At 52.3% G+C, this 12,943-nt stretch overlaps 1 protein-coding gene across 1 annotated transcript in view; it reads right to left on the bottom strand.

Moving 5' to 3' along the window:
* The window catches only part of LOC138645435 (cilia- and flagella-associated protein 70-like), a 37,920-nt gene that overhangs the window by 492 nt on the left and 24,485 nt on the right, over positions 1-12,943 (bottom strand). Inside the window, exons 14-27 of the mRNA XM_069734763.1 lie at positions 11,077-11,137; positions 10,799-10,990; positions 9,419-9,550; positions 8,368-8,493; positions 7,913-8,046; positions 7,096-7,211; positions 6,852-6,989; positions 6,609-6,758; positions 6,437-6,531; positions 6,210-6,362; positions 5,964-6,125; positions 1,030-1,119; positions 794-895; positions 580-627 (exon numbers count right to left, since the gene is read on the bottom strand). Coding sequence (XP_069590864.1) covers positions 580-627; positions 794-895; positions 1,030-1,119; positions 5,964-6,125; positions 6,210-6,362; positions 6,437-6,531; positions 6,609-6,758; positions 6,852-6,989; positions 7,096-7,211; positions 7,913-8,046; positions 8,368-8,493; positions 9,419-9,550; positions 10,799-10,990; positions 11,077-11,137 — 1,699 coding nt within the window. The remainder of the gene's footprint in view (positions 1-579; positions 628-793; positions 896-1,029; positions 1,120-5,963; positions 6,126-6,209; positions 6,363-6,436; positions 6,532-6,608; positions 6,759-6,851; positions 6,990-7,095; positions 7,212-7,912; positions 8,047-8,367; positions 8,494-9,418; positions 9,551-10,798; positions 10,991-11,076; positions 11,138-12,943) is intronic.

Below are 12,943 nucleotides of genomic sequence, written 5' to 3'. Positions count from 1 at the left end.
GGCCCACATTGCCCACCCCCAGCACAGGCCCACGCTGCCCACCCCCAGCACAGGCCCACATTGCCCACCCCCAGCACAGGCCCACACTGCCCACCCCCAGCACAGGCGCACACTGCCCACCCCCAGCACAGGCCCACATTGCCCACCCCCGCACAGGCCCACGCTGCCCATCCCCGCACAGGCCCACGCTGCCCACCCCCGCACAGGCCCACGCTGCCCGCCCCCCGCACAGGCCCACGCTGCCCGCCCCCGCACAGGCCCACGCTGTCCGTCCCCAGCACAGGCCCACGCTGTCCGTCCCCAGCACAGGCCCACGCTGCCCATGCCCACACTGCCCATCCCCACACTGCCCACCCCCACACTGCCCACCCCCACACTGCCCATCCCCGCACCGGCCCACGCTGCTCATCCCCAGGAGCAGTGCTCAGTACTAGAGGAGGGGAGGTGTGCGCTTGTATGAGGCGGACGCTGGTACACACTGTGATGCCCATGTTTACGTTTTCAGATTGGGGGCATCATTTCCCCCAGGTGGGCCACCTATCACCTCCATAGATGGTGGCGCTGTACCCGGGCACTCACCTTCCTCGTGTACTTGTACGCCTGTTCGGCCTCCAGTTGTCGTCCCGTCTACGAGAAGCCAGAAATCAATGAGAGAATTGTCTGCATGTTCAGGTCACAGCCCCCCATCTCAGTATTGGGGGTCTCTCCACAGACCTAACATAATCTCCACACATTACTGATCCCTTCCCACCATCTGGGTGGAGTCCTCCCTTAACCCCACGTTGCCTCTCACCTTCAGGCAGACGAGGGTCAGGTAGCCCCACACTTCCGCGTTGCTGTTGTTTAGGGCATTGGCCTCGGAGAGGGCGTCCTCCGCCTCCTGCAGCTCCTCCAGCTGTGAAGGTAATGACCAGTATGAGGCTACGGCCACAGCACTGCCAGGATCTCTGCTTGCAGTCACTGACCGGCCTCTGACTGTTTCCAGTCAGTGATTGTGGCCATATGTCACACGTCGTGGTAAAGCCTCACCCTGTAACAAGCGACACCGACACCCAGCCAGGTGAGGCAGGTGGGCGAGCGTCTGCAGGCCAGGAGGTAGGTGGTCTTCGCCTTCTCAAACTGAAATATAAGAAACGTTAAAATGAAAGATTATACAGATCAGTGAGAAGTCACTCCTGCATTATCCTTCACTGTTGGGAGCAGTACACACCTGACTACACAGGACCAGTATACACAGCTGTGATCGGTCACTGTTGGGCGCAGTACACACCTGACTACACAGGACCAGTACACACAGCTGTGGTCGGGTCAGTGTTGGGCGCAGTACACGCCTGACTACACAGGACCAGTACACACAGCTGTGGTCGGTCACTGTTGGGCGCAGTACACACCTGACTACATAGGACCACTACACACAGCTGTGTGTTGTGAATTCTGTGGCAGAGCTCCCTCCTGTGGTCACAAGTGGTACTTCGGCTGATTCTCTCTGTGAGCTTCTGTTGGTGGAGGGAAGTGGTACTGCGGCTTCTGAGTTTCCTCCCTCAGGTGATCTGGTGAGGTCGTTAGGTGCTTCTCTACTTAACTCCACCTAATGCTTTGATCCATGCTTCCTGTCTATGTTCCAGTGTTGGACTTGTTTTTCCCTGGATCATTCCTGTGGCCTGCTGCTCTGCATAGCTAAGTTCTTCTTTGCTATTTGTTTGCTATTTTTTCTGTCCAGCTTGTCTATTTTGTTGCTGGAAGCTCTGGGACGCAAAGGGTGTACCTCCGTGCCGTTAGTTCGGTACGGAGGGTCTTTTTGCCCCCTTTGCGTGGTTTTCTTTAGGGTTTTGTGTAGACCGCAAAGTTATCTTTCCTATCCTCGTTCTGTTAAGAAAGTCGTGCCTCACTTTGCTGAAACTATTTCATCTCTACGTTTGTCTTTTCATCTTACTCACAGTCATTATATGTGGGGGGCTGCCTTTTCCTTTGGGGTATTTCTCTGAGGCAAGGTAGGCTTATTTTCTATCTTCAGGCTAGTTAGTTTCTCAGGCTGTGCCGAGTTGCATAGGGAGCGTTAGGCGCAATCCACGGCTGCCTCTAGTGTTGTTTGGAGAGGATTAGGAATTGCGGTCTGCAGAGTTCCCACGTGTCAGAGCTCGTTCTATGATTTTGGATTATTGTCAGATCACTGTATGTGCTCTGACCGTTATATCTATTGTAGTACTGAATTGCCTTTCATAACAGCTGTGGTCGGGTCAGTGTTGGGCGCAGTACACGCCTGACTACACAGGACCAGTACACACAGCTGTGGTCGGTCACTGTTGGGCGCAGTACACACCTGACTACACAGGACCAGTACACACAGCTGTGGTCGGGTCACTGTTGGGCGCAGTACACACCTGACTACACGGGCCCAGTACACACAGCTGTGGTCGGGTCACTGTTGGGTGCAGTACACACCTGACTACACAGGACCAGTACACACAGCTGTGATCGGTCACTGTTGGGCGCAGTAGACACCTGACTACACAGGACCAGTACACACAGCTGTGATCGGTCACTGTTGGGCGCAGTAGACACCTGACTACACAGGACCAGTACACACAGCTGTGGTCAGGTCACTGTTGGGCGCAGTACACACCTGACTACACAGGACCAGTACACACAGCTGTGGTCGGTCACTGTTGGGCGCAGTAGACACCTGACTACACAGGACCAGTACATACAGCTGTGGTCGGGTCACTGTTGGGCGCAGTACAGTACAGACAGCTGTGGTCGGGTCACTGTTGGGCGCAGTACACACCTGACTACATGGGCCCAGTACACACAGCTGTGGTCGGGTCAGTGTTGGGCGCAGTACACACCTGACTACACAGGACCAGTACACACAGCTGTGGTCGGGTCACTGTTGGGCGCAGCACACACCTGACTACACAGGACCAGTACACACAGCTGTGGTCAGGTCAGTGTTGGGCGCGGTACACACCTGACTACACGGGCCCAGTACGCACAGCTGTGGTCGGGTCACTGTTGGGCGCAGTACACACCTGACTACACAGGACCAGTACACACAGCTGTGGTCGGGTCACTGTTTGCCGCAGTACACGCCTGACTATACAGGACCAGTACACACAGCTGTGGTCGGGTCACTGTTGGGCGCAGTACACACCTGACTACACGGGCCCAGTACACACAGCTGTGGTCGGTAAGTGTTGGGCGCAGTACACACCTGACTACACAGGACCAGTACACACAGCTGTGGTCGGTCACTGTGGGGCGCAGTACACGCCTGACTACACAGCACCAGTACACACAGCTGTGATCGGTCACTGTTGGGCGCAGTACACACCTGACTACACGGGCCCAGTACGCAGAGCTGTGGTCGGGTCACTGTTGGGCGCAGTACACACCTGACTACACAGGACCAGTAGACACAGCTGTGGTCGGGTCACTGTTGGCCGCAGTACACGCCTGACTACACAGTACCAGTACACACAGCTGTGGTCGGGTCACTGTTGGGCGCAGTACACACCTGACTACACGGGCCCAGTACACACAGCTGTGGTCGGTAAGTGTTGGGCGCAGTACACACCTGACTACACAGGACCAGTTCCCACAGCTGTGGTCGGTCAGTGTTGGGCGCAGTACACACCTGACTACACAGGACCAGTACACACAGCTGTGGTCGGGTCACTGTTGGGCGCAGTACACACCTGACTACACAGGACCAGTACACACAGCTGTGGTCGGGTCACTGTTGGGCGCAGTACACGCCTGACTACACAGGACCAGTACACACAGCTGTGGTCGGGTCACTGTTGGGCGCAGTACACGCCTGACTACACAGGACCAGGACACACAGCTGTGGTCGGTCACTGTTGGGCGCAGTAACACCTGACTACACAGGACCAGTACACACAGCTGTGGTCGGTCACTGTTGGGCACAGTACACACCTGACTACACAGGACCAGTACACACAGCTGTGGTCGGGTCACTGTTGGGCGCAGTAACACCTGACTACACAGGACCAGTACACACAGCTGTGGTCGGTCACTGTTGGGCGCAGTACACGCCTGACTACACAGGACCAGTACACACAGCTGTGGTCGGGTCAGTGTTGGGCGCAGTACACGCCTGACTACACAGGACCAGTACACACAGCTGTGGTCGGGTCACTGTTGGGCGCAGTAACACCTGACTACACAGGACCAGTACACACAGCTGTGGTCGGTCACTGTTGGGCGCAGTACACGCCTGACTACACAGGACCAGTATACACAGCTGTGGTCGGTCAGTGTTGGGCGCAGTACACGCCTGACTACACAGGACCAGTACACACAGCTGTGGTCGGTCAGTGTTGGGCGCAGTACACGCCTGACTACACAGGACCAGTATACACAGCTGTGGTCGGTCACTGTTGGGCGCAGTACACGCCTGACTACACAGGACCAGTACACACAGCTGTGGTCGGGTCACTGTTGGGCGCAGTACACGCCTGACTACACAGGACCAGGACACACAGCTGTGGTCGGTCACTGTTGGGCGCAGTAACACCTGACTACACAGGACCAGTACACACAGCTGTGGTCGGTCACTGTTGGGCACAGTACACACCTGACTACACAGGACCAGTACACACAGCTGTGGTCGGGTCACTGTTGGGCGCAGTAACACCTGACTACACAGGACCAGTACACACAGCTGTGGTCGGTCACTGTTGGGCGCAGTACACGCCTGACTACACAGGACCAGTACACACAGCTGTGGTCGGGTCAGTGTTGGGCGCAGTAACACCTGACTACACAGGACCAGTACACACAGCTGTGGTCGGGTCACTGTTGGGCGCAGTAACACCTGACTACACAGGACCAGTACACACAGCTGTGGTCGGTCACTGTTGGGCGCAGTACACGCCTGACTACACAGGACCAGTACACACAGCTGTGGTCGGTCAGTGTTGGGCGCAGTACACGCCTGACTACACAGGACCAGTACACACAGCTGTGGTCGGTCACTGTTGGGCGCAGTAACACCTGACTACACAGGACCAGTACACACAGCTGTGGTCGGTCACTGTTGGGCGCAGTACACACCTGACTACACAGGACCAGTATACACAGCTGTGGTCGGTCACTGTTGGGCGCAGTACACACCTGACTACACAGGACCAGTACACACAGCTGTGGTCGGGTCACTGTTGGGCGCAGTACACGCCTGACTACACAGGACCAGTACACACAGCTGTGGTCGGTCACTGTTGGGCGCAGTACACGCCTGACTACACAGGACCAGTACACACAGCTGTGGTCGGGTCACTGTTGGGCGCAGTAACACCTGACTACACAGGACCAGTACACACAGCTGTGGTCGGTCACTGTTGGGCGCAGTACACACCTGACTACACAGGACCAGTATACACAGCTGTGGTCGGTCACTGTTGGGCGCAGTACACGCCTGACTACACAGGACCAGTATACACAGCTGTGGTCGGTCACTGTTGGGCGCAGTACACGCCTGACTACACAGGACCAGTATACACAGCTGTGGTCGGGTCACTGTTGGGCGCAGTAACACCTGACTACACAGGACCAGTACACACAGCTGTGGTCGGGTCACTGTTGGGCGCAGTAACACCTGACTACACAGGACCAGTATACACAGCTGTGGTCGGGTCACTGTTGGGCGCAGTAACACCTGACTACACAGGACCAGTATACACAGCTGTGGTCGGGTCACTGTTGGGCGCAGTACACACCTGACTACACAGGACCAGTATACACAGCTGTGGTCGGTAAGTGTTGGGCGCAGTACACACCTGACTACACAGGACCAGTACACACAGCTGTGGTCGGGTCACTGTTGGGCGCAGTACACACCTGACTACACAGGACCAGTACACACAGCTGTGGTCGGGTCACTGTTGGGCGCAGTAACACCTGACTACACAGGACCGGTACACACAGCTGTGGTCGGCTCTTACCTCGCCCTCCTGCAGGTAGATGGATCCCAGGCGGAGGTAGACCGGGTGCGTGTCGGAGGCGTCGTCCACCAGGCTGAGCGCGTGCTCGTAACTCTGTCGCGCCTCCCCCTTCCTGCCGCTCGTGTACTGCACGTGGCCGGTGAGAGCCCACACATCAGGGTTCTGGAATGGGGGGAGATATGATTTCTGGGGGACACGTCATCCGCTCCTCCTCTATAGCCCCATGATATAGGGGGTCCTTCTCACCTGGTGGTCTACCTGTGCCGCCTCCCGCAGGTTCTCATGGGCCGCATCAAACTCTTTCCGGAGCAGGTGCACCTGGGCGCACATCAGGTGGTACTGGCAGCTGGGACCCCCGTCCGGGCTCAGGAGCTCGTGTGACAGCGCCCGCTGGAAAAACTACATAGACGGGAGATTATGGAGGGTCCTCGACATGTGCGGCTGAAATCACGGCCCCCATTTATCATACAGACCTGAGGGGCATTGACCCGCGCCAGGAACTTGGCGGCCTCCATGTAGATGCTGCTGGCCGGGGGCGAGGGCTTGTGGGGGCTGCTGTGCTTCACCCCTGTAATGAGAGGCGTTCCAGACCTGCTCAGTCCAGACCCGCAGTCACCGGACCCCCGGATTACTCACCACTCCCACCTCTGTGAGTTCCAGCTTTGCTTTTGGAGACCACAGATGAAGGGCCTGGGGTCTTCTTCCCTGAGGAATGGCTGCTCGTGGAACGTTCTCCAGAGCCGGGCCGTCGATGCGGAGATGGGGGCACCGTCCTGTCCGGGACCTCGGTCCCCCCTGTAGACGAGAGCGATGTATCACGAGGTGCCCGGTCTGGGGGTGAGGACTTCCCCAGCAGCACAGAGGATTTCAGGCCCTGCCCTCTCTTACCACCGGCACCGGCCTCTCTGCACTCCGATCCTCCAGCATCAGACTGGTCCGCAGTCAGTGCCGCCTGGTGGAGCTTCCCGGCCTCGGAGAAGGCCATCTCCATCCTGATGTCATTTCCCTGGATCTCGTAGAACAGGCCTGGAGGGCGGACGGAGGAGACGGGTGAGCGGCCGCTATACCACACCATGCGGTCATCCTGCCAGCACGATAGGTGCTACAGCCACGGTGAGGAGCTCCGACTCACCCAGCATAGTCCAGGCCAGGGCGCTGCCGGGGGCCACACATGTCGCGTCTTCAAAGAACAACTCTGCGCCCTCATTATTGTCCAGAATAACAGCGATGACACCGCACAGGAGCAGACTGCAGACAGCAAGGAATGCCATTACTACCGGCGCCCACCGCACAGCCAAATATGTGTGCCCCCTCCTATGTGTGTGCCCCCTCCTATGTGTGTGCCCCTTCCTATGTGTGTGCCCCTTCCTATGTGTGTGCCCCTTCCTATGTGTGTGCCCCTTCCTATGTGTGTGCCCCTTCCTATGTGTGTGCCCCTTCCTATGTGTGTGCCTCTTCCTATGTGTGTGCCCCTTCCTATGTGTGTGCCCCTTCCTATGTGTGTGCCCCTTCCTATGTGTGTGCCTCTTCCTATGTGTGTGCCCCTTCCTATGTGTGTGCCTCTTCCTATGTGTGTGCCCCCTCCTATGTGTGTACCCCTTCCTATGTGTGTGCCCCTTCCTATGTGTGTGCCTCTTCCTATGTGTGTGCCTCTTCCTATGTGTGTGCCCCTTCCTATGTGTGTGCCCCTTCCTGTGTGTGTGTGCCCCTTCCTGTGTGTGTGTGCCCCTCCTATGTGTGTGCGCCCCTCCTATGTGTGTGCCCCTTCCTGTGTGTGCCCCCTCCTGTGTGTGTGCCCCCTTCTGTGTGTGTGTGCCCCCTCTTATATCTGTGCCCCTTTCCTATACATGTGCCACCTCCAATACGTGCCCCCTCCTATATGTGTGCCCCTTCCATAGATGTGTGCCCCTACAGTCCACACTATTAGCGCAGCTATGAGTGTTACGCACCTGTGTAGATGCTCGCGGTTTGCGGCCAGGGCCTCGTGGAAACATTCCTGCGCTTTGATGTGGTCACCGATTAATAGCTTGAAACAGCCGTAATCCAACCAGTGGTCGACGCGAAGACGGTCCCGGGCCAGCCGCTAAGGGGGGGACACAGGGAGATGAGACGGCGGTGATGGCCGCTACACACTGGCAGGGCCCCCACTAGTGATTACATCGCAGGTAAGACCCCGGCCGACGGTTCCTGGTGGATACTGGGGGGGTCTCGTACAGCGGCTGCCGCATGGGGCCGAGATGCAGACAAGAAACCCCCTGCAACAAAAGGTGCACTATGGGGGCACGGAGCCAAAATATGCAGACCCCCGACCAGCGCTGCACAAGAATCCTCCTGCACACAATGTCCATCATCAGGACGTGTATGGAGGGGCCTGGCCCGGCGGAGGGGTGATGGCCGCCCTCACCTCCTGGTAGTACATTTCGGCTTGGTGGTAATCCTCCGTCATCTCGGCCTCCTTGGCGAATCGCAGCAGTTGTTGGGTGTCGGTCATGGGGGCCGGCGGAGCCTTCTCACTGTCATCCAGCAGGGTCTGCAGGCAAGACGGACCCCCAGGGATCATTACAAGGCTCCTCAGACCACTGCGTCTCATTCACCCAGAGAATCTTAAATGTTAATTAAAAATCTTCCATCGCTGCCTCCAGCCAAAAAAACAGACAAAAAAAATATATAAAAAAAAAAAAGGGGAGGGGGAAGATAGGATTTTTTTTTCTCTTTAAAACCTTTAATATTTTTTAAAACCTTTTTTACAAAACTTTTTTCCAACTTTATTTTTAGATTGAAAAAAAAAAAAAAACATTTTAAAATATTTGTAAACTTTTTAACTATTTTAAAATATTTTTCAAAATATTTTTAAAAAAACTTTAAAATTTTTAAAACTTAAAGTTTTCAAAGCCTTTCTAAGTATTTTAAACTTTTAAAAATATGTTGAAAAAATTATATATTTTTTAAAACCTTTTCTAAATTTATTTTTAGATTTGAAGAAAAACATTTTAAACTATTTGAAAACTTTTTTAAACCGTTTTTAAATATTTCTAAATAGTTTGAAAAACTTTAAAAAAATTAACTTTCAAAAAGTTTTAAAAACTTAAAAAAAGTTTTCAAAGCCTTTCTAAATATTTAAAACTTTTAAAAATATTTTGAAAAAAAATTATATATTTAAAACATTTTTTTTTTTTTTTTTTAGTCCATGCTTTTTTTTAAACCATGTTGTCCTATAGAGCGCGGACACAGGCTGTCAATACTGGAATATCGCGTCCCGCACCTCCCCCGTGATCTCCAAATCTGCGCGCCTTAAATGCCGCTGTCAGAGACTGATGGCGGCATTTCAGGGGTCACCAACTGCTATTACAAGGCAGGAGCCGGCTGTGTTACACCTCCGGCGTCTGCAGACTCCTGCATGTGAAGGGGTTAAATGTCCACCCCTAAACTCGCCGGTCTTCCCGGATCTTAGGTACCTTGTTAAGGGCGAGGTGCATCTGATCCACCAGGTAGATGTACAGCTCGCTGAGGAAGGTCTGCAGCTGGTCGCGGTCCTCGAAGGCGGTGGTCTTCAGGTACTTCTCTCTTACGATCTTCACCACCGAGTGCTGCACAGAGACACAAACATGTCAGACAGGCGGAAACTCTGGGTTTCGCCTGTTGGCTTCTTCTGGGGCACGTTTTTACATTAACACATGTTATTTTTACAGCTGTTTTAATGTTAATTAATGTATGGTGAGTTGTAGGATGTAATTAGAATGGTCGACTGATAGGGGGAAGAAAACTTATAAGGGTCTTACATAATCATGTGACCTGTAACCACACCCACCTTGTCCTATGAAGAAGCTAACAGGCGAAACTCAGGGTAGAATAGAAGCTGGAATGCCACAAATTGTTTTTTAATGTCATTGTCACTTTATGACTTAAAGTGATGGTCTGACCATAAAAAAAAAAACACAGAAAGAATGGATGATAAAAACATAATAGAAGGAAGTAATCTCACCTGCTCTAACCCCCTCATGGCTCAGGTCTGGTGGTAGTCACCAGGAAAAAAGATGACGTCCAGGTCTTCAGTCACTTGACCGCTGAGGACTGTGATTGGCAGCAGCGAGGAGGTGACTGTGACCGGACGTAACTGCTTCCTGTTCTGATGCAGACCACCGGACCACATCCAGGGGGGGGGGGGGGGGGAGTGTGCATTTCTGTATTAAGCGTTTCCTATCTCTTCCTTTTCTACTCACCGTGACGACACCGCATTTATTCTTAATTAGGCCAGACAACTATTTTCAGCAGCCTGAGAGACATAGGCCATCATCTGAACGTTAACTATAATTTGTGTTTTTTTTCAGTGGCTCAAGAAACATAGACTGTTGTTCATATGAGTCTGAATGTTGACTCTTGAAATTGATGTTTGTGAATTAATAAATGGCTGCTGTTTACCTCCTCTATCAGCTCCCTATGAGGTTATTGTGCTGCTATCTCTGGAGGACAGGGACGCAGGATAATTTAACAATCGATGTTTGCTAATATGTTGATTACCCGTTGTACCAGGCCATGCAGTTTGTTGACCTGCAAACAGTGGAGGATGAACTGTGCAGATTCACTCTCATTGTTTGAGTATTTAATCAATCTCATCACACTTCGCCCCTGACCTGAGGGTGATGACCTGAACCACAGATGTGGGTGTAACAAGGGATGTCAATACTTCCGTAAAGGAGACACTCTACAGCCAGGACACCATGGGCGCCATCAGGGGGAACACAGAACTGACATTCTACATGGCCCCGGAGGGGAGAAGACAGATCTGCTCCGCTGACATACTAAGACGAACGCGCAAGGAGCGGGAGTAATGACACCTTCAGCTGTTCCTTAAAGGCAAAGTATTTTCCGGAGCAGTTTAGCTCATAGTTCAGCTGACACTTCTGCTCCTCCAGCACTTGTGGATCCACATCGACGTCACTGGTCTCCTGCTGCCCAAACAGCTGGCAGTACTCCTCCAAGATGGCGCTGGTTATACTGGTGACGTTACTGTGGAAATCTGCGACCGCCTGAGGAGAAGACGGACACGAATGGATCATTAATGTGACCGGGGGTAAAGAGATCAGAGGGCCGGACCTGACAGACGAGCGCCCACCTTCTGTGCCCCGGCGGTGCGACGATCAAGCTGAGGCCGGACGGGGACGAGCTCCTTCACTCTGCAAAGATGGAGAATTCACTGAGACACAAATATAAGAGATCTCCAACCTGCGGCACTACAACTCTCAGCATGGCCATAAGGGGACGGCGAGAGCCACACAATGAAGTATTAGAGATTACATACATTACATTACTGATCCTGAGTTACATCCTGTAATATACTCCAGAGCTGCACTCACTATTCTGCTGGTGCAGTCACTGTGTACATACATTACATTACTGATCCTGAGTTACATCCTGTATTATACTCCAGAGCTGCACTCACTATTCTGCTGGTGCAGTCACTGTGTACATACATTACATTACTGATCCTGAGTTACATCCTGTATTATACTCCAGAGCTGCACTCACTATTCTGCTGCTGCAGTCACTGTGTACATACATTACATTACTGATCCTGAGTTACATCCTGTATTATACTTCAGAGCTGCGCTCACTATTCTGCTGGTGCAGTCACTGTGTACATACATTACATTACTGATCCTGAGTTACATCCTGTATTATACCCCAGAGCTGCACTCACTATTCTGCTGGTGCAGTCACTGTGTACATACATTACATTACTGATCCTGAGTTACATCCTGTATTATACTTCAGAGCTGCGCTCACTATTCTGCTGGTGCAGTCACTGTGTACATACATTACATTACTGATCCTGAGTTACATCCTGTATTATACTCCAGAGCTGCACTCACTATTCTGCTGGTGCAGTCACTCTGTACATACATTACATTACTGATCCTGAGTTACATCCTGTATTATACTCCAGAGCTGCACTCACTATTCTGCTGCTGCAGTCACTGTGTACATACATTACATTACTGATCCTGAGTTACATCCTGTATTATACTTCAGAGCTGCACTCACTATTCTGCGGGTGCAGTCACTGTGTACATACATTACATTACTGATCCTGAGTTACATCCTGTATTATACTCCAGAGCTGCACTCACTATTCTGCTGGTGCAGTCACTGTGTACATACATTACATTACTGATCCTGAGTTACCTCCTGTATTATACTCCAGAGCTGCACTCACTATTCTGCTGGTGCAGTCACTGTGTACATACATTACATTACTGATCCTGAGTTACCTCCTGTATTATACCCCAGAGCTGCGCTCACTATTCTGCTGGTGCAGTCACTGTGTTCATACATTACATTACTGATCCTGAGTTACATCCTGTATTATACTCCAGAGCTGCACTCACTATTCTGCTGGTGCAGTCACTGTGTACATACATTACTGATCCTGAGTTACATCCTGTATTATACCCCAGAGCTGCGCTCACTATTCTGCTGGTGCAATCACTGTGTACATACATTACATTACTGATCCTGAGTTACATCCTGTATTATACTCCAGAGCTGCACTCACTATTCTGCTGGTGCAGTCACTGTGTACATACATTACATTACTGATCCTGAGATACATCCTGTATTATACCCCAGAGCTGCACTCACTATTCTGCTGGTGCAGTCACTGTGTACATACATTACATTACTGACCCTGAGTTACATCCTGTATTATACCCCAGAGCTGCACTCACTATTCTGCTGGTGCAGTCACTGTGTACATACATTACTGATCCTGAGTTACATCCTGTATTATACCCCAGAGCTGCACTCACTATTCTGCTGGTGCAGTCACTGTGTACATACATTACATTACTGATCCTGAGTTACCTCCTGTATTATACTCCAGAGCTGCACTCACTATTCTGCTGGTGCAGTCACTGTATACATACATTATATTACTGATCCTGAGTTACATCCTGTATTATACTCCAGAGCTGCACTCACTA

The sequence above is a fragment of the Ranitomeya imitator genome, chromosome 7 (genome assembly GCF_032444005.1).
Source record: "Ranitomeya imitator isolate aRanImi1 chromosome 7, aRanImi1.pri, whole genome shotgun sequence".
NCBI lineage: Eukaryota > Metazoa > Chordata > Amphibia > Anura > Dendrobatidae > Ranitomeya > Ranitomeya imitator.
This window is presented reverse-complemented; position numbering and strand designations above follow the sequence as displayed.